At 38.9% G+C, this 27,880-nt stretch overlaps 1 protein-coding gene across 10 annotated transcripts in view; it reads left to right on the forward strand.

Moving 5' to 3' along the window:
• The first annotated feature begins 2,277 nt into the window (after positions 1–2,277).
• Prrc2c (proline rich coiled-coil 2C) overlaps positions 2,278–27,880 on the forward strand; it is a 73,035-nt gene continuing 47,432 nt past the window's right edge. For 5 of the 10 annotated variants that reach the window (XM_041662907.1, XM_041662913.1, XM_041662909.1 and 2 more), the window contains exons 1-5: positions 2,279–2,468; positions 22,981–23,146; positions 24,048–24,225; positions 25,977–26,086; positions 26,951–27,076. In XM_041662907.1, coding sequence (XP_041518841.1) covers positions 23,035–23,146; positions 24,048–24,225; positions 25,977–26,086; positions 26,951–27,076 — 526 coding nt within the window. In that variant the 5' untranslated portion in view covers positions 2,279–2,468; positions 22,981–23,034. Of the gene's footprint in view, positions 2,469–22,980; positions 23,147–24,047; positions 24,226–25,976; positions 26,087–26,950; positions 27,077–27,880 lie in introns of all 10 variants that reach the window. The other 5 variants (XM_041662908.1, XM_041662911.1, XM_041662915.1 and 2 more) reach the window with 3 other exon arrangements.

Here is a 27,880-nt window from a genome sequence, read left to right on the forward strand (position 1 = left end):
TGGGGAGGGGAACAGAAACAGGTGCATTTCTGTGAGTTTGAGGCCCACCTTGTCTACATAGTGAGTTCCAGGTTAGAGTCACAAAGTGAGACCAAGTCTTAAAAAAAAATTGGAAGAGAGAGAGCGAGCAAAAAAACAAAGGAAGGAAGGAAGGAAGGAAGGAAGGAAGGCACAGTTATAAGCACACCTGTGAGGGATTATTTTTGTTTAATTTGAAGTGGGAAGATCTACTTCTAAATCTGTATTTTTGAGCTGGGAATCAAACACCTTTAATCCAGGTATTTTAAGATGGGAAGACCCACCTCTATTCTGGGCCATGCCTTCTGCTGAATGCCTATATAAAGACAACGACGAGGGAAGTTTTCTCTCTTTGCTTGCTCTTGCCTCATGCAAGTCCACTCTTTCACTGGCATAAAAGCCTACTTTGAGATTTCAGAATATACGGAATACCAGGAGAGACATCCAGCCTTGTGGACTGAAAAACTGGACCTTCTGTACATATAAAGCCATTGCTGGATTAGCTGGGCCACAGTGTGTAAGTCATTTTAATAAATCTCCTTTCTATATATACATATATAGAGATTCTTTCTTTTTTTGTTTTTTGTTTTTGTTTTTGTTTTTGAGACAGGGTTTCTCTGTGGTTTTTGGAGCCTGTCCTGGAACTAGCTCTTGTAGACCAGGCTGGTCTCGAACTCAACAGAGATCCGCCTGCCTCTGCCTCCCGAGTGCTGGGATTAAAGGCGTGCGCCACCACCACCCGGCTAGAGATTCTTTCTATAAATTCTGTTACTCTATCAAACCCCAAGTAAATACATAGCTCACAGAAACTCATGAATTAACACTGTACATGTCAGTCTCATAACCTGAGCAAACGTCAGCTCAGTTGATTGTTGGAGGTATTCTACATTGCTCAAGGAAGAGCTTTCAATATAGGGGTACTAAAGACCAGATTCTAATGGCTTGTGGGAAAACCACCAAGGAGTTTTCTTGGTGAAAAGACTGGTCTGTCTCTGGCCTGTTATATCTATCAGACAATATGCCCCATTTTAAATGATCATTAAAGGGACGGAGGGTTCTAGTTTATTTGGATTATCACTGGTTTAACTTGTGGAAGGCTCTAGGTTCAAGCCCCAGCAGTGTAAAACAGTCTAGAACAAATGATCACGTGCAGTGGTGCACGCCTTTAATTCCAGCACTTAGGAGGCAGAGGCAGGCAGATCTCTGTGAGTTCAAGGCCAGCCTGGTCTACAAGAGCTAGTTCCAGGACAGGCTCTAAAACTACAGCGAAACCCTGTCTCAAAACAAACAAAGAACAAAACAACAAAAAGAAATGTCAATTGGAAGGACATTGCTTGGGGTTTACTATTCTCTGATTTTATTTTAGCGTTCTAGCACTCTGGTGTCAACCCATGAAATCCATACTAATTACCAGCCGAGATGTTTACTCAGACCAGGAGAGGCTGACAAGAGATCTTTGAATTTATTACATATTATAGATACTTGGTAAAGCAGACAAATATCACACATTCATGAATTATTTTCTTTCTTTTGGGAAAGAAGATCGAACCCTGAGCCTCAGACACATAAAGCAAGATACTACATGACCAGCTCCCAGATACGCTATCATTGCCCTTCCTCACTTAGGATACTCTCCTGTCTCTACTTTGCACTTCCCTAGGAAATACCTGCATGCGTGAATCTTAACTGTTAGTTTTCTCTGCTAGTTGGCCCAAGTGATTAAACCCTGCCAGAGAAATCCTAGAAATAAGCAGTGCCTTATTTTACACCCATAATTAACAAATGCCAAAGGCTGTCTCAGCAAAGCACACCAGTCCTTTTGCTCCTCACACTTGGGTTACATTTGCACGCTGAGGCTGAGGTGATTTCAGTCTTCTCAAACCGCCACACCGGGCCCTCTCACTTCGCCCCCTACTTCACCAAGAACAGTCTAGCAAAGCGCTGGTTGTAAATTTATATGCTCGTCCGTCGGTTGTGTCAGTGCACGGACACAAGCCAAGTTGTATTCCAGACGATTCAGGACTTCTGGAATCTTCCCAGGCCAAAAGCTTTGTCTCCCTGAGATCGTTCTGGTTGCTGGAACGCCCTCTTTCCAGTAGGAGGCAGCGTTACCCTCGGCCGCAGTGGAGCTGCCACGGAGGCGTCACGTGACCCCGCAGACTCAACTCGCCCCTCCCCCCAGAGGGCGGTCCTGCGGAGATTTTTCTTTACGTGCGCAACGTCCTGACGTAGCACGTAGGGGCTGGCTAGCCGCCATCTTGCTTCTTTTTCTCGCTTGCTCTCACCCTCTCAGGAGGTAGCGAAAGTGCTTTGGCGGTTTTTACGGCCGCGGCTCGGGCTTTCCGTACCGGGCGGCCTTGCGGACGATCCGTCGAGGCGCCCTCCCCTCCCCCTGATCCGTAGCTGGCGAGTCCCTGGAAGCGCGCAGACTCGGTCCTCAACCCTGGCGGGTAAGGAGAGCCAGGGCGTCCTGGCGGTGAGGAGGCCCCGATGGAGGAGGACGGGCGCGGGAGGCCTGGGGGGCCCGCGGCGCCTCTGCCCGGGTTCCCCGGCATCGCGGCGTCCTCGGGGCTCCGGCGCGGGCCCGCCGCCCATGTGCGCTGCGTGTGCTGCGGCGGGGCGGCTCTGCGGCGGCCAGGGGACCCTTCCACCCGCGCGGGCCTGCGGGCGCCCTGCTCCCACGGCGTGGACGAGGCTGCCCGTGGCTGCCCCGAGGTCCCTTCCTGCCCGTGGACGCTCCTGGGGTGGTGCTCGCGTTCGCAGTGAGCAGGGTGTGGGGGGCCCAGGCCGATCACCGAGGCTCTGCAGGGACCCAGGATCAGCCCTACTTCCGCTAGGAACATGCTGGACAACTTCTTGGAGGATTGGGGTAGTCCTTCCTCCCGCTAGGCCTCTGCAGCCCCGCATTTGCGGGAAGAGCGCCCGACGGCTGCTTGTTCTATAGAGAGAGCGTTTGGTACCGCTGGTTGCCAGGGTGAAGGCCCCATGTAAGACTGTAGGAAAGAGCAAGGGAGTCACTGAGGACTCCCGTTCGGTTTTGCGCATAAGGAGCGCTCTGATCCCTTTAAAGAGATGGATATTTGTTTAAAGTTTGTTCAAGATCTTTGGGGTTGGGGGGGGGCATAATAATTCCTGGCTGTTAAAACTACCCGGATTTCCGCATTGACTGGTCTTCAGCCTAGGTAAAAAATTCAAACCGGGGTTAAGATACTTCGAATTGTACAGTAGGCGGCTCTCCTGTTAGGATTGCTCTTTTGGAACGCGCCGGAAGAATCGGAGGATGCTTGATTCAGTACCTGCTAGTCAATTTCAGCGAATAGAAAGTGGTAGGTAGAGTGGTATTAAGCGACCACCACGTCAAACCGCCAGCGTTTTTAAAAAGTGGATTTAAGCTTCGATGTTGGTCCTTGAGACGCGGCTTTGGCTGGAGCCATTTTTAGGTGTGTGTCACGGATGCGCTGCAGCATCTTTGCTGGCTTGCCCCAAATACACGGCTTCTCCAAAAATTCGAACTAGATTGAGTTTGTAGATAAGGAAAGCCGTATTTGCTTTTCTGGAATGGCTTTTTCGAAATGAGCTGTTTAGTGGGTTTGGGCTGTTGGGTTTTTGTTTGTTTTTTTGCGGGGTCTGTAGGTGTGTGTTGAGCATAGAATGCCTACTGTTCCCCCCCTTCCTTACTTAACCTCTGTGTACTAATCACAAGACCTTTATATACATTGTCCTTTTTTGTTCCTTCTAGTCTTTGAGGAAGGTGCTCTTTTTACTTGATTCACAGATGAGGGCATGGTATTTTGAGAGACTGAAGTAATTTGGTCAAGGTCACACAAATTTTTGGTGGTACTGTCGTCAAAGCTGTACTTTCGAAACCCAAAAGGGATGCAGGGAACCATCAAAGTGCCTGTTTGTTCTTACACTTTTACAGTCTTGGCTAAAGTAAGGTCCATTATTAGCTGGTAGTTTTTCTTTAGCCTGCCTTCGGTAATTGAACATTGTTGCATGTGAAGGTTAAAGTGTTGCCAGGTGTAACTGCGTTTTATCTGTTTGGCTTGGGAAGACTAGAAGACAGTGATGGGCGGCTTGAGGTCAGCCTAGGCTGCATAGTAAGACTAGGTGAATACTTAAAGGTACTTTTTAAAAAAAAAAAATCTGAGAAGACCATTCCTTCATTCAGAAACGAAAGGTGATAATGGCAGCCCCTCGCAGGCTTGCTGGTGAATGTAAGACTGTAAAGAGTTTATTACTATGCTTAGTGCGTGGTTAAAGAAAGCAGGCAAGCAAGAAAAGAACAGCTAACAATGGAGGGAGAACAGAGTACTGGTAGAAAGGAAAAAAATGCTCTTTTTCAAGCAGAATAACCTGTGTTCTCAAAATAACCCATCTGGATACTTAGGTTGTTTTCTTTGCCCTGTTCTACTTCTCTTTACACTTACATACTGGGTTTTAATTCATAAATTGCTCCTTTGTGCTCTGTATAGTAAGTAACCCTGGTATCAGTTCTAGCTCAGAGCAAGGAATTTCTTAACTGTCTTAGATAAGACTGTATCCTTGAGTCTGTGCACTGTCCCCTCCCACACTTCAAGTTGTGAGTTAGCTAGGTGATATCTTTCTATGCAGTTTATGTCATGCTGGTATCTGTAAGAGTTCATCGTTGGTAAAATTGCAAAAGAAATCAATTACATATTTAGAAAACTATTCTCTCTCTATTTTGAGATGGACTTTCTTTGCAATCTTGCCATCCTGGAACTCACTATGTAGACCAGGCTGGCCTCGAATTCAGAGATCCTCCTGCCTCCCAAGTGTTAGTTAGGATCAAAGGTGTGTGCTACCATGCTCAGCAGAGAACCGCAGTTTACAGTGAAAGCAGCTCTGAAGTTTGTATCGAAGTTCTGACTAAGACTTTTGACTTCAATAAAGCTAGACTTGTCTGTTGCTTTGTAAGTGGAGTAGCACAATGAATGCTTATCTCAGTTGATGTTAATTGTTGCTTGGAAGTCTGAGTTAGTTTCCTGAGTCATAGTCCTAGCATCTTTGTGGATCAAAGTGTTCTTTAGAGAGTCACTTTTGTATTGTGTTTTCCTTCTAAAGCTAACTATAAAATTGTTTTTTTGTTTTTTTTTGCCACATAGATTTCTCATTTGTTCTAGAGATTAGCAGGCCAGCCATGGTTAGGGGCCTATGTCTGCACCTATTTACAGAGTCAGTCAAATGAGTGCTATTACTGAGGTTCAACAAGCAACTTCTGTGTCGTTGGCAGGCACATTTGGCAAAAACTATTATTGTCAGTATGTTGGATTCAATCTTAGTAGCTCTGCGTGGTGCTGAATATTAAAGGAAGGTAAGCCAACATTTATAGAGAGCATCACTAGTATTTTTAAAAAGTACTGTCTTGCCAGGCGATGGTGGCGCATGCCTTTAATCCCAGCAGGGAGGCAGAGGCAGACGGATCTCTGAGTTCGAGACCAGCCTGGTCTACAGAGCTAGTTCCAGGACAGGCTCCAAAGCCACAGAGAAACCCTGTCTCGAAAAACCAAAAAAAAAAAAAAAAAAGTACTGTCTTAAGAATTTTCCATGCTTCCATCACCTACCATGTATGGTAGTTGTCATATATAGTTGATCTTGCATTATGTTCCATGCTTATACACCTACCTTATATAGTGCTTGCCATAGTTTTTTTTTTTTTACATTGTTGAGTAAGGATTAGAGATACCAAATAATCTATGCAAAAGAGTAAGAGTACTCTTTGTGAGATTGATTTGCATCAAATTTTTCTGGTTTTGTTTGTTTGAGACTAACTCTGCCTAGAACTCACTGCCGGGCTGGCCTTGAACTCACAGATTTACCTACCTCTATTTCCCTAGTGCTTGGATTAAAGCTTTGTGGTTCCACAACCAGCTTAATTTTCAGTTTTATTCTACTATTAAATAATCTTTTCACTTTGGTAGATTGTTGAATGGCTTTGTTTCTTACTACCAAGATACTTTTCCTTAAAATTAATACTAAAAGTTACCATGAGCTACCATAAATCCTAGCACTTGGGAGGCCAAAGCTCTCTTGAGTTTAAGGCCAGCTTGGTATATGTAGCAGTTCCAGGCTAGCAAGGGCTTCTTAAATAAGGTGGGTGGGGGTTGCCATAGAAGTGGAGAGAGTTCTTTGTATGGCATTCATGAGGGCCTAGGTTTAGTTCCCATTACTGCCCTTCACACCATATCTTTTATAGGTTCATACCTGCGGATGAAAACAAAGGCATGTGAGAAGGTGCAGGAAATTTGGTGTAGAAAATTTACTCACAGAAAAAGATAGCATAGATGAAGTGTCTAGTTGATTACGGTAAAGGAAGACATGATGGCTAGAAGATAAAAAAATAATAGTGGGGTAGGAGAGATGACTTGTTGTGTCAGTACTGTGAAAGAGAGAATCTGGGTTCAATTCTCCAGCACTCACATAAAACTAGGCATTGCTCCCCATGCCCGTAACCCCAGCAGTTGGGTGTGGTGGTAGTAAGCTTCAGGTTCGGTGAGAGACTATCTAAAAAATAAATGGAGAGTCTGCTGGGAGACTGCTGGCATAATCTGGTTTCTGATTGCAGGCACATACAAAATATCAATAATAGTAATTTTTGTTTTCTTTTTTCAAAATTTAATTCCAGAGCTCAGAGCTTGTCCTTAAACTCCTACCTTACTTCCTACTGCCAAAACTACAGGCATTAGTTATCCAGCTTGACTGGGGTTTTATTTGAGGCAGAGGCTCATTATGTAGCTATCTGGTTCAGGTGTGTTACAGTTATGGATAGTTGATTGTTCTCACTGTTAAGTATGTGCTATTCAACCACTAAGCGCTATCCCCAGTCCTGTAACTTTTAACTTTTTGTTAAGGACTTTGTACCTAGCTCTACACTATTTGTCCCCATCTCCCAGGGAGGCTCACTCTTTAAATCTATACCAGAGTAAACCTTAGAAGTGGATTCTTTCTCCTTTATAACACTAGAAGACTTTTTTTTTCTTTTTTTGATTTTTCAAGACAAGGTTTCTCCATAGCTTTTGGTTCCTGTCCTGGAACTAGCTCTTGTAGACCAGGCTGTCCTCGAACTCACTAGATCCGCCTGCCTCTGCCTCCTGAGTGCTGGAATTAAAGGCGTACACCACCACCGCCCAGCTACTAGAAGACATTTTTAAGTTGATTGTTTATGGTTACCCTAACTAGTAAGTAATAGTAAGGATTTTAATCATTGACCCAGACAAGCCTGAGTGATAACTCTGTCCCAATGACTGATATTTCCTGAATTGAAGTCATTCACCAAGTTTTTTAACTTTGTCTTCAACCCATCTGTTGTTAATACTTAAGCTTATTGCTGCACCCCCACCCCCAACCATGTCTCACTGCATATCCAAGTTGGTTTAAATTTGCCACCCTTCTACCTCAGCCTTTAGAGTGCTGGGATTACAGGTGTGTGTTTACACAGTTCAGTTTTAATTTACTCTCTTTTAATTAAGTGAATTTAAAAGTTAAATGTACATTTTTTTGACTTTTTTTAACCATCTAGTATGTTTTAAAATAAGCATGTATACTCTTAAGTTCTGATTTGTGGACCACTTCAAATTAATATCTACCTTTGGAAAATAATTTGGAAAATGAGTGCTGGGTAAGATCAAGCAACAGGTGCAGACAATGAAGGCCAAAGTGACTAAAAGCCTGGACTGGAATGGATTCATCAAACAGGAAATGGCAGCATTGCAGAAAAGAATACAGTGTAGTCTTAACGCATGCTTGACAGCCATTTTTGTGAATTTATATTTAGATAAATGACACTTGCTAGGATGTCTTAAGAATCTACAGCAAGGGAACAAGAGCGATGAAGAAATGGGCAGAAGGGAATAATATAAACATAAGATTACTAGAGTTAGCTCTAACAAAATCCCCAAAAAATTGTGGTAAACAACCTTTGATTTAGGTGAGATATCATTGGTGACCCCTAAAAAAATAGGTCAAGTACTGGGGATGGAAGGTTAAGAGGTAGAGTGGTAGGAAAAATAATACGACCTTGATTTTCTTTTTTTTTTTTTTTTCGAGACAGGGTTTCTCTGTGTTTTTGGAGCCTGTCCTGGAACTAGCTCTTGTAGACCAGGCTGGTCTCGAACTCACAGAGATCCGCCTGCCTCTGCCTCCCGAGTGCTGGGATTAAAGGTGTGCGCCACCACCGCCCGGCTAGAACTATAAGGTTTAAAGCTTAGCTTTAATTCTTTTCAGTTTGTATCAGCTGTCAAGTTCAGTCTTTTTACATACAAAGAGAACATTACATGTGCTTTTTTATTTTTTGAATTTAATATTCTATGATACCATGTGTCATGAGTCTTTTCCTTATTTGTTTGTTTGGGGGATTTTTGAGACAGTCTCTCTATGCACTATTGGCTGTCCTGGGACTTGCTGTTGACCAGGCTGGCCTCGGTCTTACAAAGATCTGCCTGCCTCCTGTGTGTTGGGATCAAAGGTGTGCACCACCGTGGCCCGTCTTTAGCCATATTTAAAGCACAAATAGGAGATGAGTGTCCTAAGATGAGGTTAAGATAATCAGTCTAGTCAGGAGACAGGCCGGCCAACTTGGTCTACATAGAGAGTTCCAGGCCAGCCAACACAATATTGTAAGACCCTATCAAATAAGAGATGGTGATGTATCTTCCTTCCTCTTTCCAGCTGGTTATTTAATAAGTGCAAGACTATTGTTTATGATTGTATGGTCAGTGCATTGCACAAAGGTTCTAGACTGAAGAAGGCAAGAAGAATGTAAGTACAGCCCGTGTTCCACTAGTGGAGTTATGTGCTCTTTTAATAATACCAGCTTCTCTCTGAGAACTGTAGTTATTCCCAGAAGGATATATATTTTCTGTTTGCTCGAAGGCTTTGTGGAAGCCAATGGGTGCTTTTGAAAGCCTTATGGAAATAAGATACACACAGAGAGAGAGAGAGAGAGAGAGAGAGAGAGAGAGAGAGAGAGAGAGAGATTATAAAGGAACCAGGGTTGGTTTTCAGCACCCACATGATGGCTCACAATCATCTGTAACTCCAGTTCCATTTTTAATGCATTTTAAAGATGGGTATCATAACTTATTGAATATTTTTAGTAAGAATGAAAAATGATATATTAAATACCATGTCAAATTTCAAAAAAGTAAGAAAGCATTTTGAGAGTCCTAATTTAATTACAATTTAATACTCAAACATTTTGTTTTGATTTTTCAAAATATGACTATTGGTGGTCTATAATTCAAGAAACTACTTTTAGAATTAAGTTTAAAATTTTTTAGATCTAAATTGAAGAAGCACAATATGGGAGGTATAGAGTTTCTGTTGAAAGTTAGAGATGTGAATCCTATAAATTTGTTTAAAGGTGGGAAAAGAAAGTTGAATGTGGTTCCTGGCACCTGTAATGCCAGCACTCTGGGATAGTGAGTCAGGAATATTGTGACTAGTTTCAAGCCAGCCTGGGCTACCTGGCAAGTTATTTTGCTTTAAAGTAAAAGAGCATTACTGGATGGCGGCTTTGGAAAGAGATTTGAAGTTTGGTTATGTTGTTTTATGAGTTTAATTTTTTACTAAATAAAATTGGACTTTTTGTTGTTTAGTTTTGTTGTTCTAATACTACGATTTGGGTATTTACTGCAATTAGTATCAAGTTGTAGAAAGACAAAACATCTCCCAATAGTCAGGAGGAATCTTTTGATATTGAAGACAAAGGTGTCATGTAATATTTATGACATTCTTGAACTTTGAAATACTGAAATTAGAAAGTGTAAGCGGTGAATGTACTCCCTTTAATGTTTGATAACCAACATTTCAATGGTATTGGAAGAGTTAGTAACTTAGATGGCTATGTTTGAAATTCCATTTCCTATTGTAACCCTTTGGTTATGTTAAAGGTTGGTAAGAATAGGCCCTGGAAAGGTGGCTTAGTGGTTGAGAGTACTGGCTGTTCTTCCAGAGGTCCTGAGTTCAATTCCCAGCAATCACCTGGTAGCTCACAACCATCCATAATGAGATCTGGTACCCTCTTCTGGCCTGTAGGCATATATGCAGTCAGAGCATTGTGTACATAATAAAAAGTATTTTTTAAAAAGGACTGATAGAAGGGTGAGCATTTGAAAAAGAACACTCTTTCCCCATAGCTGAAACCATTCAAGTCCTCCCATAAAATAAGATTGGCTTAAAAACTGAAATCAGTCTTAAGAGGAATTGTATATAAAGAGTAGCTAAAATATTGTAGGTTTTCAGTAAGGAGACCCTGCTAATCACTTGAAATAAATAGTAAATGCAAGAACTTTTACTTTCCTAGAACAGGGCTTCTTATGTGCAGTGTGCTTGTTTGTGGAGGTAGAAGCTAACATTAGATGTTTACCTCAAAGCTCTCTACGTTACTGAGATCATCTCTCACTGAGCCTGCCTGTATCTCACTCTGACTAGCCAGCAAATCCTAGGGATCCTGTCTCTTGTCTCAGCACAGGATTAGAGATGCAAACAGTATCTCCACCCTGACCCCCCACTCGTCCCCAGTGCATTCTGGTCCTCATAGTCTCATCATTGTTTGCAAAGTCCATATTTTACCACTAAGCCATCTATCTCTTCAACTGCTTAGGACAGGGCTTCTTAACCTTTCCACTTACAACTCCTTTTGTCTGTGGCCCTGGTATATAAAATATACAAGTCAAACATTTAATAATAATCATTTTTAATTTATTTAAAATAATTTTTTGTTATTTTACTATTTAAAGATAACTTTATATGCTAGAGATAGCTTCTTTATTTTATAACTAAGTCTTGTTTAAGTATTTGATTTGCAGAATGTAAAGATCTTCAGCATTTTTTAGAGGTTGACTGGCACAGTGCTAAGAATGACATTTTACATAAATTCATAATACAAATATCAGAAGTATGTTAAACACCATCTTAGAAATTTGTAAAATTGTGTTCTAAACTGAAACGAGCTTCTCATCAACTTGAGAAGCGATTTTAAAACCAAGCAGTATTGCAGTCCAAAGGTAAACTAAGTTGATACATGCTGAGGACTGATAGGAAAATATTGTTTTTTATAACTAAACCATTATGTTTCTATACAAACAGAAAGCTAAATGTCCAGAAAAACACTAGAATTCATAGCACACAGCCTTCGCTAATTTTAACTAAGGTGTTAGAGGCAGCATTTGGTGCATGGCATGAGGGTATGTATATACAGAGAAGCTGACCAAACAACATTGTTGAGTGCTGCCAGAAACACTTTGGGTTCTTTGTAGGATTACAAATTAAGAAGCCTTTTACTATTACCAAATTTTACGTTGTGACCCATATAAAAAGCTGTTTTAGCAGTGGTTTTTTTTAAATATTTTTTTAGTATAAAAGATTTACTAGCTAGATTGCTTTTCTAATTATAAAGGTTGTTTTCTGTCCTGAAACATTATTTCCCTTATTTCCTTTTCATTTTTGATTTTGTTTGCGATGTGGTCTCAGCTGTGCGGTGGTGGTGCATGCCTTTAATTCCAGCACTTAGGAGGCAGAAGCAGGTGGATCTCTGTGAGTTCGAGGCCAGACTGGTCTACAAGAACTAGTTCCAGAACTGGCTCCAAAGCAACACAGAGAAACCCTGTCTCAAAACTCCCTCCCCCCGACAAAAAGAGATGTGGTCTCATCCAAGCTGGGCTTGAACTCCTGATCCTGCCTCCATCTCCCAAATGCTGAGATAATAGGCATGCACTACAGTACACAATACTGTTGTTTTCAGGTATGGACTGACTACCAGTCTCATTCTGAGAATGAGATGATAAGTTTTGGTGTTTTAGACGTCTTTAACATATTATGGTACTCTTTTAAAAAAATATTTATTTATTTATTATGTATACAATATTCTGTTTGTGTGCATGTCTGCAGGCCAGAAGAGGGCACCAGACCTCTTTACAGATGGTTGTAAGCAACCATGTGGTTGCCAGGAATTGAACTCAGGACCTTTGGAAGAGCAGACGATGCTCTTAACCACTGAGCCATCTCTCCAGCCCCCCATATTATGGTAACTTTGGGTGGTGGCACACGCCTTTAATCCCAGCAGAGGCAGAGGCAGGCGGATCTCTGTGAGTTTAAGGCCAGCCTGGTCTACAAGAGCTAGTTTCAGGACAGGAACCAAAAACTACGGAGAAACCCTGTCTCGAAAATTCAAAAAAAAAAAAAACTTAAAACCACTTGATAGTTTCTACATAAAGAAATGAACCCTTGAGATGCTAGATATGACAGTTGCTCTGATCTGCTGAGTGCACATTATTTTGTGTGTATTAATGTAATATTAAGTGAATTGAGATATCATTATACCTCATGTATGTTAAGGTGTGTAAAAAAGTCTTTGGATGTCATTTTAGACATTCAAGTTACTAATTGGTTATAATGTGCATCAAACCTTAGAAGGTGGTCAGTACAATAGCCTGCCTTTGCTAGGAAGCCACTTGCGATTGGGAAGTCAGCAGTCAGCGTGTATCGTAAATAAAATATATCTCCAAATAGCAAATACCACAATAGCAGTGATCCCCCCCCCCCAATCATTTCTTTTGAGCTCTCTCTTTTTTCCTAAGAAGTTGGTAGGTTCTTTTCATGGGATTGTATGCGCCACTCTTGGTTACCCACCACACATACACTGAAGAAAGTCATGGAGAAAAGGAAAAGGTGTCCAGGATATGGGCATTGGAAGAAGTCATTTGACTTGTTTGCTAGATGCAGCCTTGTAGAAACAGAATAGTCAATTCTATACTTTGACAAAGTTACTTCACAGCTCTTGGAGTTATCTGGCCAATTCTGAAAATAGAGAATGGGACGAGTCTTATTTTTGATAACTTCCTCCCACTTATGGACAGTTGAGTAATTACAAAGTTTGTGACCAGGTTAGTTTGTTAATACTGTGTTAATAATGATCCTTGGAATTGAACATAATTTAAAACTTAGTATGATAAGTACAGATTCGGTAGAATTATTAAATCCCAGATCTTTGCATTTGATTTCTTTTAACATAGAGATTTATTAATAAAGTAATACTACTATAATATTAGCTGTCTTAAAACTAGAGGCTTTTCATACAGACAGGTTGAGCCCATATACTGCATTTAAGAAATTCATGTTTGTGAGGCCCTACCTTTGTTACCCAGTTTGCTTACCCTTCTCTTGGCTTTAAGCAATCCATCCCCCTGTCTCAGCTACCTCAGTAGCTAGGATTATAGACTCCCACCACCACATGGGAGGAAATTCAATTTTTAAATTGTAACTACATAGTTACTCTTAAATTATGATAGTCCAGTATCTATTTAATCTTATAGAATCATTGATTATATTTTGGTCTTTCGAATGTGTTTATGGTTTTATTTGTTATGTCTGCTTTCCAGCTCTATTCAAGTTTTAAACACTAGACAGGGTCCAGTAGATTGTCCATTGTACTGGTCATCCCTTAGTACCCAGTCATAGGTGGACTTTTCTTTCCTGTCTGCTAGTTCTCAAATAACTGGCATTGAGACTCAATATTAATTTTAGGTAGTCGGCAGGTAACTCAAGCTTATTACTAATTAGCTCTTAAAACTTAAATGAACCTATGTCTATTAATCTTTTGCCACGAGGCTCGTGACTACCTGTCCTCCAGCATGTCTTGCTGTCCCCGTGTCTCCTGGGATCTCTCAGACTCCACCCTTCTTCTCAGTGTCCCTAGTCTGATTTCACACCTAACCTTATCTTATCCAGGTATTGGCCAGTTAGCTTTTTTATCAAACCAATTACAGCATAATTTACACAGTGTACAAAAGGATCGTTTCATAGCACCTAGTGTGTTCAGATAACTCTATCCCCTGCTCAAAGCAAACCCATAAATGCCCAAGTCCTCTTACAACTTACTACTTGAGACTACTACTTTATAACCAACTTCAAAATAAAATAGCATGATATGCACATATAACCAAAGCATGTGGTTATATATCGCCAGCTTCCAAATAATGACATGGAGAGTTATTAAGTATGAAAGTTTGGCTTTAGTTTGAGCTTGTTCCCAACTAGCTCTTAAAACTTAATCTACGTTCTGCCACATGACTTGTTACCTCTCCACCATATTGTATGTCTGGTTCCCTCTGCCTTTCAGGTCTGCACCCCCTCTCCCCAGTTCCTGTCTCCCTGGAAATCCTGCCTATCCTGGCCTTTCAGCTCCTTATTAGACCAATCAGAAGGTGTCTTGACAGTGTGCAAAAAGATTATCCCGCAAAACATGGTTATATGTTTATAGGCTATAAGTCACCTCAAGATTACTATACCTAACCAATATAAATGTAATATGTCTGTGGTTTTCTTGTTTATAGTTTTCTTGAAATACTTCCTATTTAAAATTAGTTTGGTGTATTCTGTATTTCAAAATGGTTTCATTTTTAAAAGTGATTTTCTGCTTCTATTCTTATTTTTATTTGTATTTACGAAGTAAGATGGGGGAAATAAATATCTTAGAAAGTTTATATTTCATGAATATATGAAATATCCTTGATACTAGGATAGCTTGGGCATGGAGACTGGTCGTTTTAAAGTGGGCAAGTTAGTTAAAATTGGAGTATTAAAATGTTACATCAGTATTACCTTGCCCCCCCCCCATATAACTAAATGGCTTAAACGACAGAAATTTATTTGTCAAAGTTATGGAGTCTAGAAGTACAAAGTAAAGTTGCTAGCATGGTTTGTTTTAGTGAGTACTTTGTTCCCTGCTTACACATGACCCCTTTTCTTATTGTACTCATGACAGAGAATTAATTCTGCTATCTCCTTATAGAAAGTGTTGATATTGTCGTGACTTATGCCATCATCTAAGACTAATTACCTTTCAAACTAGTTTTCTATATATCATCACCTCTGGGTTAGGACTCCACAATTTTCTGGCAAAATATTCCTCTTATAATTTGTGGTACTTTTATGTTATTGTTACTTGAAAATGACATTTCTAAACAGGTAGGTGTATTTATTAATGGAGTCATCACTTCCTGTTTCTAATGCTTTGTCTTTGTCATTTGATATTGTATTGAACTATGAGAAAAGAAAGGTCAACTACATAGAATCTCTTTAATTTTAGCTCCTTAAAGAAAACTGATGTGGTAAAATTATTTTGGGAACTCCCCCCTCCTCCAAGATGGTTTCTGTGTAGCTTTGGAATTAAAGGTGTGTCCCACTACTGCCTGGCAATCTTGGGCATGTTTTGAGAACCATCTGAGTTAATATTGATGTCACTGTTTTCTTGCTGTATGATTTTTGTTGTTGTTTTGGTTTGGTTTTGGTAAGTTTTTCATTTGTTAGTTTTAATGATTTAGATTTTTTAAGTAGTTCTGAGGCCCTTCCCAGTAATTTTACATACCAAAACCTTAGATTTTGAAAGGTGGTTCCAAAAATACCTTGCTAAGTTAGAATGTAGGTCTATGATGTTATAAGTGTGAAAAACAAATACTAAAATTTACTACTGTGTTTACAGTAGTGATGAGGAAATACTCTGGGAGAAATTTACTTTGTAGAGAACAGGTCACCTTTTTAAATTAAATGCTTAAAATTTATGAGGGAGGAATAAGCTTAATCTTCTAGAACATATAAAAATGATTTAGAGAAGTTTTATATTTCCTTATCCAGGTGTTTTGCCTCTTACTATTTTACTTTTATTTCCTTTGTTTTCTGCGTAAGCGGTCATCTCTGCACACACTGACACATTTTCTGTGTTTTTTAATGTCTAGTTCTAAACAGTGTAGTCTCTGCGAACCTAAAATTTATACTCTTACATCAATAATTTTCTGAGAACAGTTTTTGAACTTGTTCTGATAAATGAGCAGAAACAACTGGTTAGTAAGTAAGCTTGATTCTTTGTACATGTTCAGTATTGTTGCTGACAAGTTTTGGTGACTTTTGCTGACCAATATTCCTCTCCCTTATTTATTCCTTTTTGCTAGCTGTTAGCTCTGTTGTAACATACACAAGATAGAAATTTGCCCCATTTGTAGTGTCTGGTAAGAGCCAGAGGTTTTGCTTTCAAAACTTGAACACCGTGTCCTCTCACTTGAAGTAGTAGGGGTAGACAGGCACAAGAAGCCCACTGGTTAACTTTTTCTTTTCCCATTTACTTTTCAGACCTTTGCAACCTCAAGATTTCCAAGCTCTATTGCTGGTTAGTGGATGAGGACAGTATATTTACTGGTTATGACTTCTCCATGGTATATCATAGTCACTGAGAAAATATTTGTAAGAGAGAGTAGGGGTTAAATATTTTGAGCTTGAAGCTCTGTCTTGAAATGTGCATAAGCCTGGCAGTGGAGGCACACACTTTTGATTGCAGAGGCAAGCGGATCTGAGTTCGAGGCCAGCCTCGTCTATAGAGCTAGCTCCAGAATAGCTAGGACTGTTACACAGAGAAATCCTGTTTCAGAAAAAGCAAACAAAAAGTTTCATGATGTTTTAGTATATCAGCAATTAAAAATATGTATCAAAGATTGCAGTATGAAGGAAGTTTGGGGAAACCCCGAAAAACAAATATTTTTTGGAAATGGTTGATATCTGTATAGTAGATGGTCCTTCTGCCACTACCACTCCTGGTGTGGGCCCCCACACTCACTTTAGTTCCAATCTAGGGCTTCTTGCATCCTAGGTCAACATTGCCACCTAAGCTATACCCAGTGACTGCAGATTTGTTTTATTTTAGATTTATTTTATGTGTAATTTTGAGTGTTTTGCCTTCATGTATGCATGTCTGCACTACATGTGCACAGTGCCCAAGGAGGCCAGAGGCGAGGGATTTGGATGGTTATGAGTTCTGGAGTCACACCTGGATCCTCTGTAAGAGCAGCTTGTGTGCTTTTAACATCTGACCCAAGCCATCTCTCCAGCCCCAACAAGTCTTATCTATCTATCTATCTATCTATCTATCTATCTAATTTGGTGTGCCTTGGTGCATTGCCTGCATGAATATCTGTGTCAGGGTATAGGATCCTCTGGAACTGGAGTTATAGCTGGCATGTGGGTACTGGGAATCAAACCTGGGTCCTCTGGAAGGGCAATCAGAGCTCTAAGCCATTTCTCCAGCCCCCAACAGATCGTTTTTTAATGTTGCCACATATAAATCTATGGGGTATCAGACTATCTTTAGGGGATCTAAATTATTACATAGGAATAATGAAAAAATGATAAACATTTAGAACCTCATGGCCAGAAACATACTTTTGTTATTTGTGTTGGGAAGATTGGAGTTTATCGAAATACAGGGGTTACTTTTATGCACATAATAAGTATTAAAGATAATTTAATGTTTGCTGTATTAAAATATAGAATTTTTTACTAATAAGCTGAAGGAATTTTAGAGATTATAGCTAATCTTTTTCAAAAATGTAGAAACTGCTTTCTCCACATCAGCATTTGAGCTGAACATTTGTGAAAAAATTCATGGTTAGCACTGTTGAGTAGTGTCCTTTCATCTGGAAGGGCTGATCGTTGTATTCTGATAAACTGCTTCCCAAATGTCATTTAGATCTTTTGGAAACAAGCTACTTGGTTTAAAAACATTGGTTCCCCCATGTGCATACTATTTCTTTATATAATTGGGAGGGGGGGGTCGTTGTAGAAAACTATCTACATTTTTACAAAATCTGGAGAATGCATACACACTATATCTAATTTCAGTGGGGAAATCCTATTTTTATTGGGCTTTTTCAGTTAAAGCGCTTCTGATTTTAGAGAAAATTAATATTTTCAGTGGTAAAAGCAAGGAGGGGTTATTTAAAAGACTTTGTTTTTAAAGATTGAGTTCTTCGGATTTTTAGGGACCTTAATGTGAATGACTTTTGAAATGTATTGTTAATTTTATACAAGTGTAGAGGATTTCTTTCAATATTTACATAATTTCTCCTCTAGCTATTCTTACTCCCTCACAAATTCAAAGCCTCTTATGCTTTGATTATTATTGTAACATATATACATATAATTAGAAATACAACATGGTGAATCTCTTTAGTGCTGCTCCCATGTATATGTTAGGTCATGCTCCTTGGGATCCATCCAATAGCCTATAAGGGTGCCTTTTCCCTGGAGAAAACTGATTTTTCCTTCTCTTAGCAGCTGTTAATTGCCTGTAGCTTTTCATTTCTGGGTATTCCTTCATCCATGTTGGCACACCAACTGATGTTGTCACAGTTTGGTTCTTCAGTAGGTGACCTCTTTGTGTTCCTGGGTACAGCTTTCCTGTCCTGTATAAAAGACATCATCTTGCAGTAAAGATCTGGTCCTCTGGCTTTAGAATCTCTCTAACCCTTGAAGGGGTGTTTTAAAATTAGAAATGATACATGTAGAGGAGAATATAGTGCTTTGGATCCCCATAATTATGCTGATGTGTTTTTCAAATTAGAAGCTCAAAGGCTGAAAAAAATGCTTGAACTTGCTGTTTGAAGGGTTTGAGGGATTACTAGTTACATACATTGTACTGGCTTGTTAAGATACTAATGTCAAGTTCAGCCATGTATCCACACAGCAATTTTTTAAACTAGTTTTCCTCCATTGGCTCTTGGCGTATAGAATATCCACAAAGGTACCATTTCTTGTTCACTTGGCAAGCTCTATAAAATCTGATTTCTGTCTGCTTTAACTTCCTCCATCTCCTCCATTTCCCCTTTAGGCATGAATTTTACAGTTGACCTTACACTTCTGGGCTAAGGTTCAGTGGTTTGCAGCTGTGACTTTACTGTAGAGACATGCAGGGGAAGGTTTTCAAAGAATGCTTTTATTCAGCCTGGCCTGAACAATTTTGCATAAACTGGCTGATGGAACAGTGTTTGTGTGCGTGGTTGTATATGTGTGAAGAAGCCAGAGGAGGACTATTGGACATATTCTACTCTGTACCTGGAGAGCTAAGTTAGCCAGCAAGCCCCAGCTCTCCTTTTGCCTTTTCCCTCACTACTACAGGGCCTACATGACTATGTCTGGTATCTTAACTGGGTGCTGGGATTTCTAGCTCAGGTCTTCATGTTTGGGTGGAACCTACTGAAACCATCTCATATCCTGGCAGATTATTTCCAAGATCTCTGATAAATTTATGCTTCCTGAGTGAGAGCACTGATTGATTTTTCTTTAGCTCGTGTCACTTCAGAGAAGCCTTCAAAATTTTGTTGCCTTTTTACCCAGTTGATTTTTTTTTATTCACATTTTTGTTTTACTTATAGATTGTTGATTACAGGTTCCATAAAGTATGACCTGTACAGCCACAAACAAGTGAACATAGGGTAATAATCTCAAATTCCTGACCCCCTTCCTCCACTTGGGACCACAGAGGTATGTAACCACAACTACTGTTGGACCCATTTTAAAACTTGTTTTGTCTTGTAATAGAAACACTTGGAGTGCAAATATGATTTATATTCATTGTGTTGATAGGGTATTTTCTGTTAAAAAGTTTGGCAGTATTGGTTTTGATTTTGCATGTGTGAGTCTTGTCACAGATTTTTTAAATTGATTCTCTTTTGTGTTTATGGGATTATAATCTTAAACAGTTTTCACGCCAGTTCCAGAAGCAAAACAGCTTTTGAGATCCCCATTACCATGTTTTTTCCCCTCCTCTATTGTCTGTTGCATACTAAAGAACTTCACTCAAAGGAAAGTGTTTCTAATTTTCTGTGTGTCTTAAGACGTTGTATTCTTGACGTGATCAGCTCCGTGTCAAACAGTAGACATTTACTCAGCCACAGGTTCACCTGTGTGGTTGCAGGTAGCAGTATCAACTTTATTAAGTCAAAAAATTTCCATGTTTGTGTTCACCACAGTTTCTTTATCCATTCATCCTTAAAGAAAGATACACTTTAGCCAGGCAGTGGTGGCACTTGTCTTTAATCCCAGCACTTGGGAGGCAGAGGCAGGCAGATCTCTGAGTTCTAGGCCAGCCTGATCTATAAGAGCTGGTTCCAGGACAGGCTCAAAAGCTACAGAGAAACCCTGTCTTGAAAAAAAAAAAAAAGATAAATACACCTTACACTTTGAATGTTTGCTTGTTTTAATTTAGTGTAATTATAGTATGAGTGTCTTTATGAGGCAGTAATTTTATTTCCTTTGAAAAATATGCAGAAAAGGAAATTTAGTTTTGAGGAGTCCCTATGTTATAATGCTCATATTAAATTATATTAACACCAGTAAGATTCAAGGGTTTCTCCAACCTTGAGAAACTTATGTTTGGTAGATGTCTATTGGAGCCTATATTTCTGGGTCCCCTATGTGTCTTAATAGGCCAGTTCTGTATTTTGTATTGGTTTTGTTTGTTTTTCAGGGCAGGGTTTTTCTGTATAGACCAGGCATTGCCGCCGCCACCAGCTTTGTAATACAATTTTTGAAAAAGGAAGAGATCTTCAACTTTGTGCCCCTTCTATAGTTTTCAGTCAAACATCATGGCTTCCCTGTGGTCCCAACCACTCTTATGCACAGGAGTTCAAAATTAGCAACTGGGCGGTTTCCTGAGACCTCTATCTTACCCTAGATGTTTTGGGGGGTGTCCTATGTGGATCTTTCATAGTATTATGTTAGTGGAATTTTGAATTCAGTCAATTCAATTCCAACTTCTTGAGTCTGTTAATTACTTTGAATCAGGTTAACAATAATATTTTCCTAATACATGAACATGGGATAGCTTTCTGTTATTTGTATCTTTAATTTTTCTTAATCAACAGTTCACAATTTTAGTGAGCATATATTTTCCTTCTTAAATTTCAAGCGTGCTATGGTAAATGTCCCCCACCTCATCCTCAGAGATAGGATTTTCCTCCACAGCTCTTGCTGTTCTGTAATATACTATGTAAACCAGACTGGTGAACTCACAGAGGTCTTCTTCCTCCTGAGTCCTGGAATTAAGGTGTGTACTTACTTTAAGGGGTATGGTGACCTGTGCATGCCACCACCCACATGTGGAGATCAGAAAACATTTGGGGCTCTGTTCTCCCCTTCTCTGGTGTGGGTTTCTCAGGAATTAAGATCAAGTTAGCAGATTTGATAGCAAGTTAAATTTGATTGGTGGTTGTTTATTAAGTCAGTCTTGCTCCCAAGAATAAATTATATTTGATTGTGGCATATGGTCTTTTAGTTTGTGAGACAGGGTTTCACTGTGTATCCCAGGCTGGCTTAGAACTCCTGAGCCTCCTTTTCTACTCTCAGATACAGGGATTACAAGCATGCTCCACCCATGCTTGACTTTCTGAATTGACCATTTTAACACATTTGCTCACTGGTTTTATTGCTTGGTGAATTCTGTTCATAGATTTCCTTTTTGGGTCTCTTATGTTGAATTCTGCTTAAGTATTTGTATCCTCTGATTTAATTTTAAATATCCCTATATTCTATGTACAGTTGAAAATGTTCTCAAAAGAGTGGGATGCATTCTTCAGTAGTACTTAATTTTTGGATGATCGGTTAGTATTGGAAATAATAGGAATTTTGATGAGCTTCCTTACAGAGAGGTAGGTGAATCAAGACAAGGTATACCTCACAGTAGGAAAAATAGATCTTAATTTGGTGTGAGTGGAAAGATCCAGTGGTTCTTAAGACTGTTTTCACATTAGAATCACTTGAGAAACTTTACAGTTGCCTATTGCTGCTCAGCTTTCCATAATGAGTCTTAATATATTTGTATTTGTTCCTCCTTGTCTCTGTATCATGAAATTGATGAACATTTGACAATGAGTTAGATTGTGTATCTCCCCACCCCAACTCCAGCACCTTTTGATACAGGGTCTTAGTGTGTTGCCGTGCATGGCCTGGAACTCTCTGTAGATAGACTAGGATGACCATGAGTCAGCCTGTTTCCTCTTCACAATGCTGAATTTGGGCCACCATGCCTGACCATACTTATTAACACTGTTGAGATTAATTAAGTGAACATATTTGTGAAGGTAGATATAGACAGACGGACATCACTGAAGTTGAATGTGTAGTCCTTCTGATGACATGAGTCTCATAAACTATCAAAGGACAAATAGATTATTTTTTCTTTGTAGCTTTGGAGCCTGTCCTGGAACTAGCTCTTGTAGACCAGGCTGACCTCGAACTCACAGAGATCCGCCTGCCTCTGCCTCCTAAATGCTGGGGTTAAATGCATGTACCACTGCTGCCCTGCTAGATACGTTTCTTTTAATGTATATCTGGAGGACTGGGGTTGTAGATAGTTCCGATGATAGAACATTTGTATAGCATATTATGTCAGGTACTGGGTCAGAGCCTCAGAACTGCAAAACAAGCAAACAAAAACTCTTGTGTGACAAAAAGTGGCTGATACCTCATGAGTTAAACTGTATTTGTGGAAGATTGTGCTGTCCTTAGCTCTTGAGCTCTGTTCTATGCTATTAGTGGTTTCTGTGGTGGAATTAGCCAACCCTGCTTTCACCTTAACTAGCCTCTCTAATACACACACACACACACACACACACACACACACACGAACATTATCTCTTTAAATTGGAAGGAAGTTGTAAGTAAAATAATTTGTCTTTTTCTCCTTTTTATTAATAAGTTAGCTTTAAGTTAGGACATTTGTGGGATTTTTACCATTGGAGGAAATGGTGTCATCTTCCTATCCTGAATTCAATCTGACAGCTTAACATGCCAGTCATTTCAAAGCTTAAGTACATAGTCTACTAGGCTCATCATATCTGAAGTATTCATTTTAGGATTATAACCCTCATTCTCTGGTATACCATTTAACAGCTAGTAACAGTTATTAATGTATTTTTCAAGTGCATAATGGTTTTATTTTGGTTAACATTGGCTTGTATTAACAAGGTCTGTGAAAATATTGGAATGTATATTGAAGATAAATATCTCCTTCAACCTATCTTTTAAAAAGGTCCTGAGATATGAATTTATTAAACTTTTTAGTCAGCTAATACTAAAACTTTCCTCTCATTTTTCTCTCTTGCATGCATCACAAAGACTACTTTTAAGGGGTGTGGCAGGAGGTTTTGGACTCGATGAGTTTCCACCGAAATGTCGGAGAAGTCAGGCCAGAGCACAAAAGCAAAGGATGGGAAAAAGTATGCAACACTCAGTTTGTTTAATACTTACAAAGGAAAGTCCTTGGAAACTCAGAAGACTACAGGTGAGTAGATCTAGTAGCATTTATGTTGTTTGTGGATTTGTTAATGTTGATGATACTGTATCTACTGCTTTTGATTAGATGTTAGGGCAAGCCTATTTATATTGGCCTTTGTATATATTCACTTTTCAGGAAATAGGAATTAAATATTTTACCATTGAAAATTTGCTCTTTTATAGAACTTTTGGAAAATTTGTTTTTATTTTTTAGTTATGTAGGTGTGTGTGTCTTCATACGGATGTGTGGACACAGGTGCAGGGAACTGCAGAGGTCGGAGATGGTATATCCCTGGAGCTGAAGTTACATATGGTTGTGAGCTGCCGCACATGGGTGCTTGGAATTGGACAGCCAGTGTTCTTAACTTGAGCCATCTCTCAAGCACCTCACAGAACCGTTTATATATACTTTATTCTCCCTTCTGGCTATAGAAAAGAAACTATATGAAAGACGCAGAGCCATGTATATACTCTTAACTACAGGAAAGGAAAGTCTTGCCTTTTTAATTTGGGTCCCTTGAGCCAATATGTACAGTGAAAAGTGGAATATTTGTAATATTGTTTTGTTTGGGGGTGGGGGTTGAGACAAGGTCTTGATGCTGTGTAACCCTACCTGACTTACACACACACAAAAAAAGGCCAGCCTCTAGCTTACAATGATTTTCCTACCTCTGCCTCCAGATTGTGGAGTTAAAGACACTTTGTTCCCAAGATAGCTTATCTGTTTAGTGTCTCGTTATTTTTTACTTTGAATTTAAGTTACAGGTGTATAAACTGAGTTTACAGAGCTCTACTTTAAGATTAGGGACTGCTTAGAAACTCTATTGACTCCTGATTGTCTCCATTTGAAGAATAAAATGGATAATGCAGTAGATGTTCTAAGAAAATTGATGTTATTGATCTTTTAGTTGCAGCTCGACATGGGTTACAAAGTCTTGGAAAAGTTGGTATTTCCCGGCGGATGCCTCCACCTGCTAACCTCCCAAGTCTCAAAGCAGAGAACAAAGGCAACGATCCTAATGTGAATATTGTGCCCAAGGATGGCACAGGATGGGCATCAAAACAAGAGCAGCATGAAGAAGAAAAGTGAGTCAAATCTGTTAGAATAAAACACTTACTGCTTTGTAGGAAACTTCTTTATTAGTAACCACTGTAAGTTGAGAGTTATGTCTATAATACATATTAAAAACACTATGACAAGATAAAGTTTCAGAGAGATCTTTCATCAGATGGAAAAAAAACAAGTTACCTTGCTCTTTCATGCTCATCTGATGTCTTCTATCTAAGAATGATAAAATCTTGGCCTTCTCTTAACACTACTTAGCAACACCATGAAAAATAACTTAAAATATCCTAGGAACAAATCTACAAGCCCTGCCTATATCTTCTGCAAACTTTTATCTGAAGGTAGGACCCAGCACTCTGCTTTATAGTAAGTCCTAGATTAATTGTGGTGGTGGTGGTGGTACACACTTTTGATCCCAGCACTCTGAGAGGCAGAGACAGGTCTATGAGTTCAAGGCCACCCTGGTCTACAGAGTGAGTTCCATGACAGCCAGAGCTACACAAACCGTGTTGCAAAAACAAAAAGACACACACACACTAAACACATGTTATGCGTATATACATATATTGAATATACATATATTAGAAACCATGTATATATCGTGTATGTGTACTCTGAAAATGAATATATAGTAGACATACAGCTGTAGTAAATGCATTATAATCTTTAGGCTCTTGGAGTCTAGTGGCATTGTCAATAGAATAGACGACATAGGAACTAATCAACAAGTTTGCTTATATTACATGGCCTGTACTACACTCCCTCCTCTCCCATCTTCTTCAGATCAAGCATTCTCTTTCTAATAAGAGTAGAAATTGATTTGAAAGAAACAAAGAAAAGAAAAATAAAGAATTGGTTCTGTTGGCTTAAATTCCAAGATGCTAAAGAATTCTGTCTCCAGCATTAAAACCGCTTGGTGTATCATAGGTGCTCAAGCATTATTTGTTAAGTGAAAAATAAGAATTAATACTGTCTGCCTTAATGATCATTTATTCAGTAAATATTTGTCTTCTGTTTGTCAAAATTTGAGCCAGATTATTAGCTGGGCTAAATAGTAAGTTTTAGAACTCCAATAAGTTATTGGGCACTTTATAGGATTTACATTGCTTTGTTTGCACAGAACTTAACAGATTTCTATATTTCTGCTTAATTAATGTATTTTTGACCACCTTTGTAGAAACTTAATTTGTTGTCAAATTATTTTATAGTAACAAGTAAGCTAGGTCAAGGTGTACCAAAAATACTGTGCTGGCATTCTGTAGTGTCATGAATTACTTTCTCATTTTTAAATATTACCATATTACAAGGATTGCATAAAACTGTAGACTATTAATCATTTTTTTTTTCATGAGAATGGATTAGACAGATTGGTATTACATGTTTGAATTGTAATGTAGTGATGGATCTGTGACTGTCATTGGAGTTTATGTACTCTTCACCCCTAGTTATCGCAACTAAACTGTATTTCTGCATATTTCTTGCTGTTTATATGCATTTCTTTGAAACATTGTACTGGCAGCTATTTTGGTTATGAGTATTTTTTTAGCAAAATGAAAAATAAGCAGAGCTGGGTTATTCAAAAGTAGAGCTGAATGGGAGAAAAACAGCCATAACTTTAAAGGTAACAATACAGGGACAAACCATTTATGAGATAATGCAGCTATAATCTAGAAGTAGTAAACTTGTAGCCCAAATTAGCACACTTAATTTACATGCATTAAAAATATTTAACTTGTAATATCTGAAATAATGGATTAATATTTTTTTAAAGAGCACCAGAAGTATCACCAGCACAGCCAAAACCTGGGGTTGCAGCTCCCCCAGAAGTAGCACCTGCTCCCAAGTCATGGGCCAGTAACAAGCAAGGTGGGCAAGGAGATGGTAAGTGGACATTAGCTGGGGTATCTGGTTAGGTTTGATGGTTACTGAACAGCCATGCAGGAAATCAAGGTAGAAAACATTACCAAAGAGAATACATTCATATCCTTATAAACTCTGTGATAATTACATTTCTTTGTCAAAAGTTATATATGATCTAAGGAGAGCTGTAACTTACCCTCTCCCCTTTAAAAAAAAAAATAAGTATCAAGACAGCTCAAAAGACATGGGTATCCTCATCATTTATCAATACAAATACATTTTATAAATAGACATTTTATTCCTTTCCCTAAACATCCCAAACTTTTTTCACATACCGTCTTAGGACTTCTGGGTGTTGAAGAATTAGAGAATGTTCATAAAGCACAGTAGTAACTGTAATATTCCCTATAAAAATGAGCAAGTATATAAGTGAATAGTGAGGTGCCTTCGTTTAGTGATAAATTAAAGTAGTAAATCAAATGGAAACAACAGCCTAGCTTGGTACTTGGTGGTATTTAGCCAGAAAGCTAAAAGCTTTTGGCAAAGAAGTTAGACTTGAGTAGGAGGAGTCATAATAAAAGAGACAAAGTAACACTTTACTTTAGCCTCTCTTAATCCTCTGTACTCTTATCTGGCAGGTTCCTTTCTTAGAGTTTTGTCTCCTTATGGCTGTTCATTAACTTTTCAAAGGCTATGGTTTAATAGTTTTATTGATATAAAACTATTGGAATAATTCATTGGAATAATTTATTGATATAAAACTATTGGAATAAAGTCATTGGAATAATTCATCCAAAAGAAGCAAGAGCTCTGTCCTGGGAGGGTTGTTTGAATTTTCTTCATTATATAAGTTCCCTTACTTTTTTTAAAATAATTTTTTTTTAGGAATCCAAGTGAATAGTCAATTTCAGCAGGAATTTCCCAGTCTGCAGGCAGCTGGAGATCAGGAAAAAAAAGAAAAAGAAGCAAGTGATGAAAACTATGGACCCGGCCCCAGTTTACGCCCACCAAGTGAGTGCTTTGTACTGTTTTACCTTGTGATAGCTCCTCATGTGTGCTTGTATATATCACTTTCCTGCTTTCTAGAGTCTAGTGCTGTATTTACTTAAAATACTGTTTTTAGACCAACAGTAGTACCACTGTAACTTTAGAGATCGTTGAAATCATTGAAAATGTACTAAATAAAAATTTTCAAGATGTCCAGGTATCTTCTATGAACATTTTACCCTTTTGTCCGGTCCATTCCCTTCCTTCTTCGTGTGTATGCATCTGCCTTTAACCTCCCAAGGTCTGGATTATAAGCATATGTTATTGTGCCTAATCATATATTTGATCTTTTTACAGTAACAAGTTTTTAAGCATGTTTTCCCCGTTGTATAAGATTTATCCATTTCTTTACTCTGTTTGTATTGCACAGTTCCTTGCTTTCTGAACTCAAACTGAGGAAATAAATGATTTTGAATAATGCAGGATACTTTATGTGCATTATAAGGTAGAAACTAACAGTAGAAGTGTGAAATGTTTGAGAGACATGTAAATGTCTTAGCTTCATATTGTTATCACTAAATATTTTAGCAAACACTATTCATGAGGTTCCTCTGACAAATATTTTTAGGGCTATATTTTTAATGTCATATTTTACATTTTAGGCCTATTTCTTGTCAAATGAGAATATATAATCTGCTTTTATTTTTTATTTATTTATTTATTTATTTTTCGAGGCAGGGTTTCTCTGTAGCTTTTGGTTCCTGTCCTGGAACTAGCTCTTGTAGACCAGGCTGGCCTTGAACTCACAGAGATCCGCCTGCCTCTGCC

Source organism: Microtus oregoni, unplaced genomic scaffold (genome assembly GCF_018167655.1).
Source record: "Microtus oregoni isolate MIOR12 unplaced genomic scaffold, Mior012 000013F_ref0000133, whole genome shotgun sequence".
NCBI classification, from domain to species: domain Eukaryota; kingdom Metazoa; phylum Chordata; class Mammalia; order Rodentia; family Cricetidae; genus Microtus; species Microtus oregoni.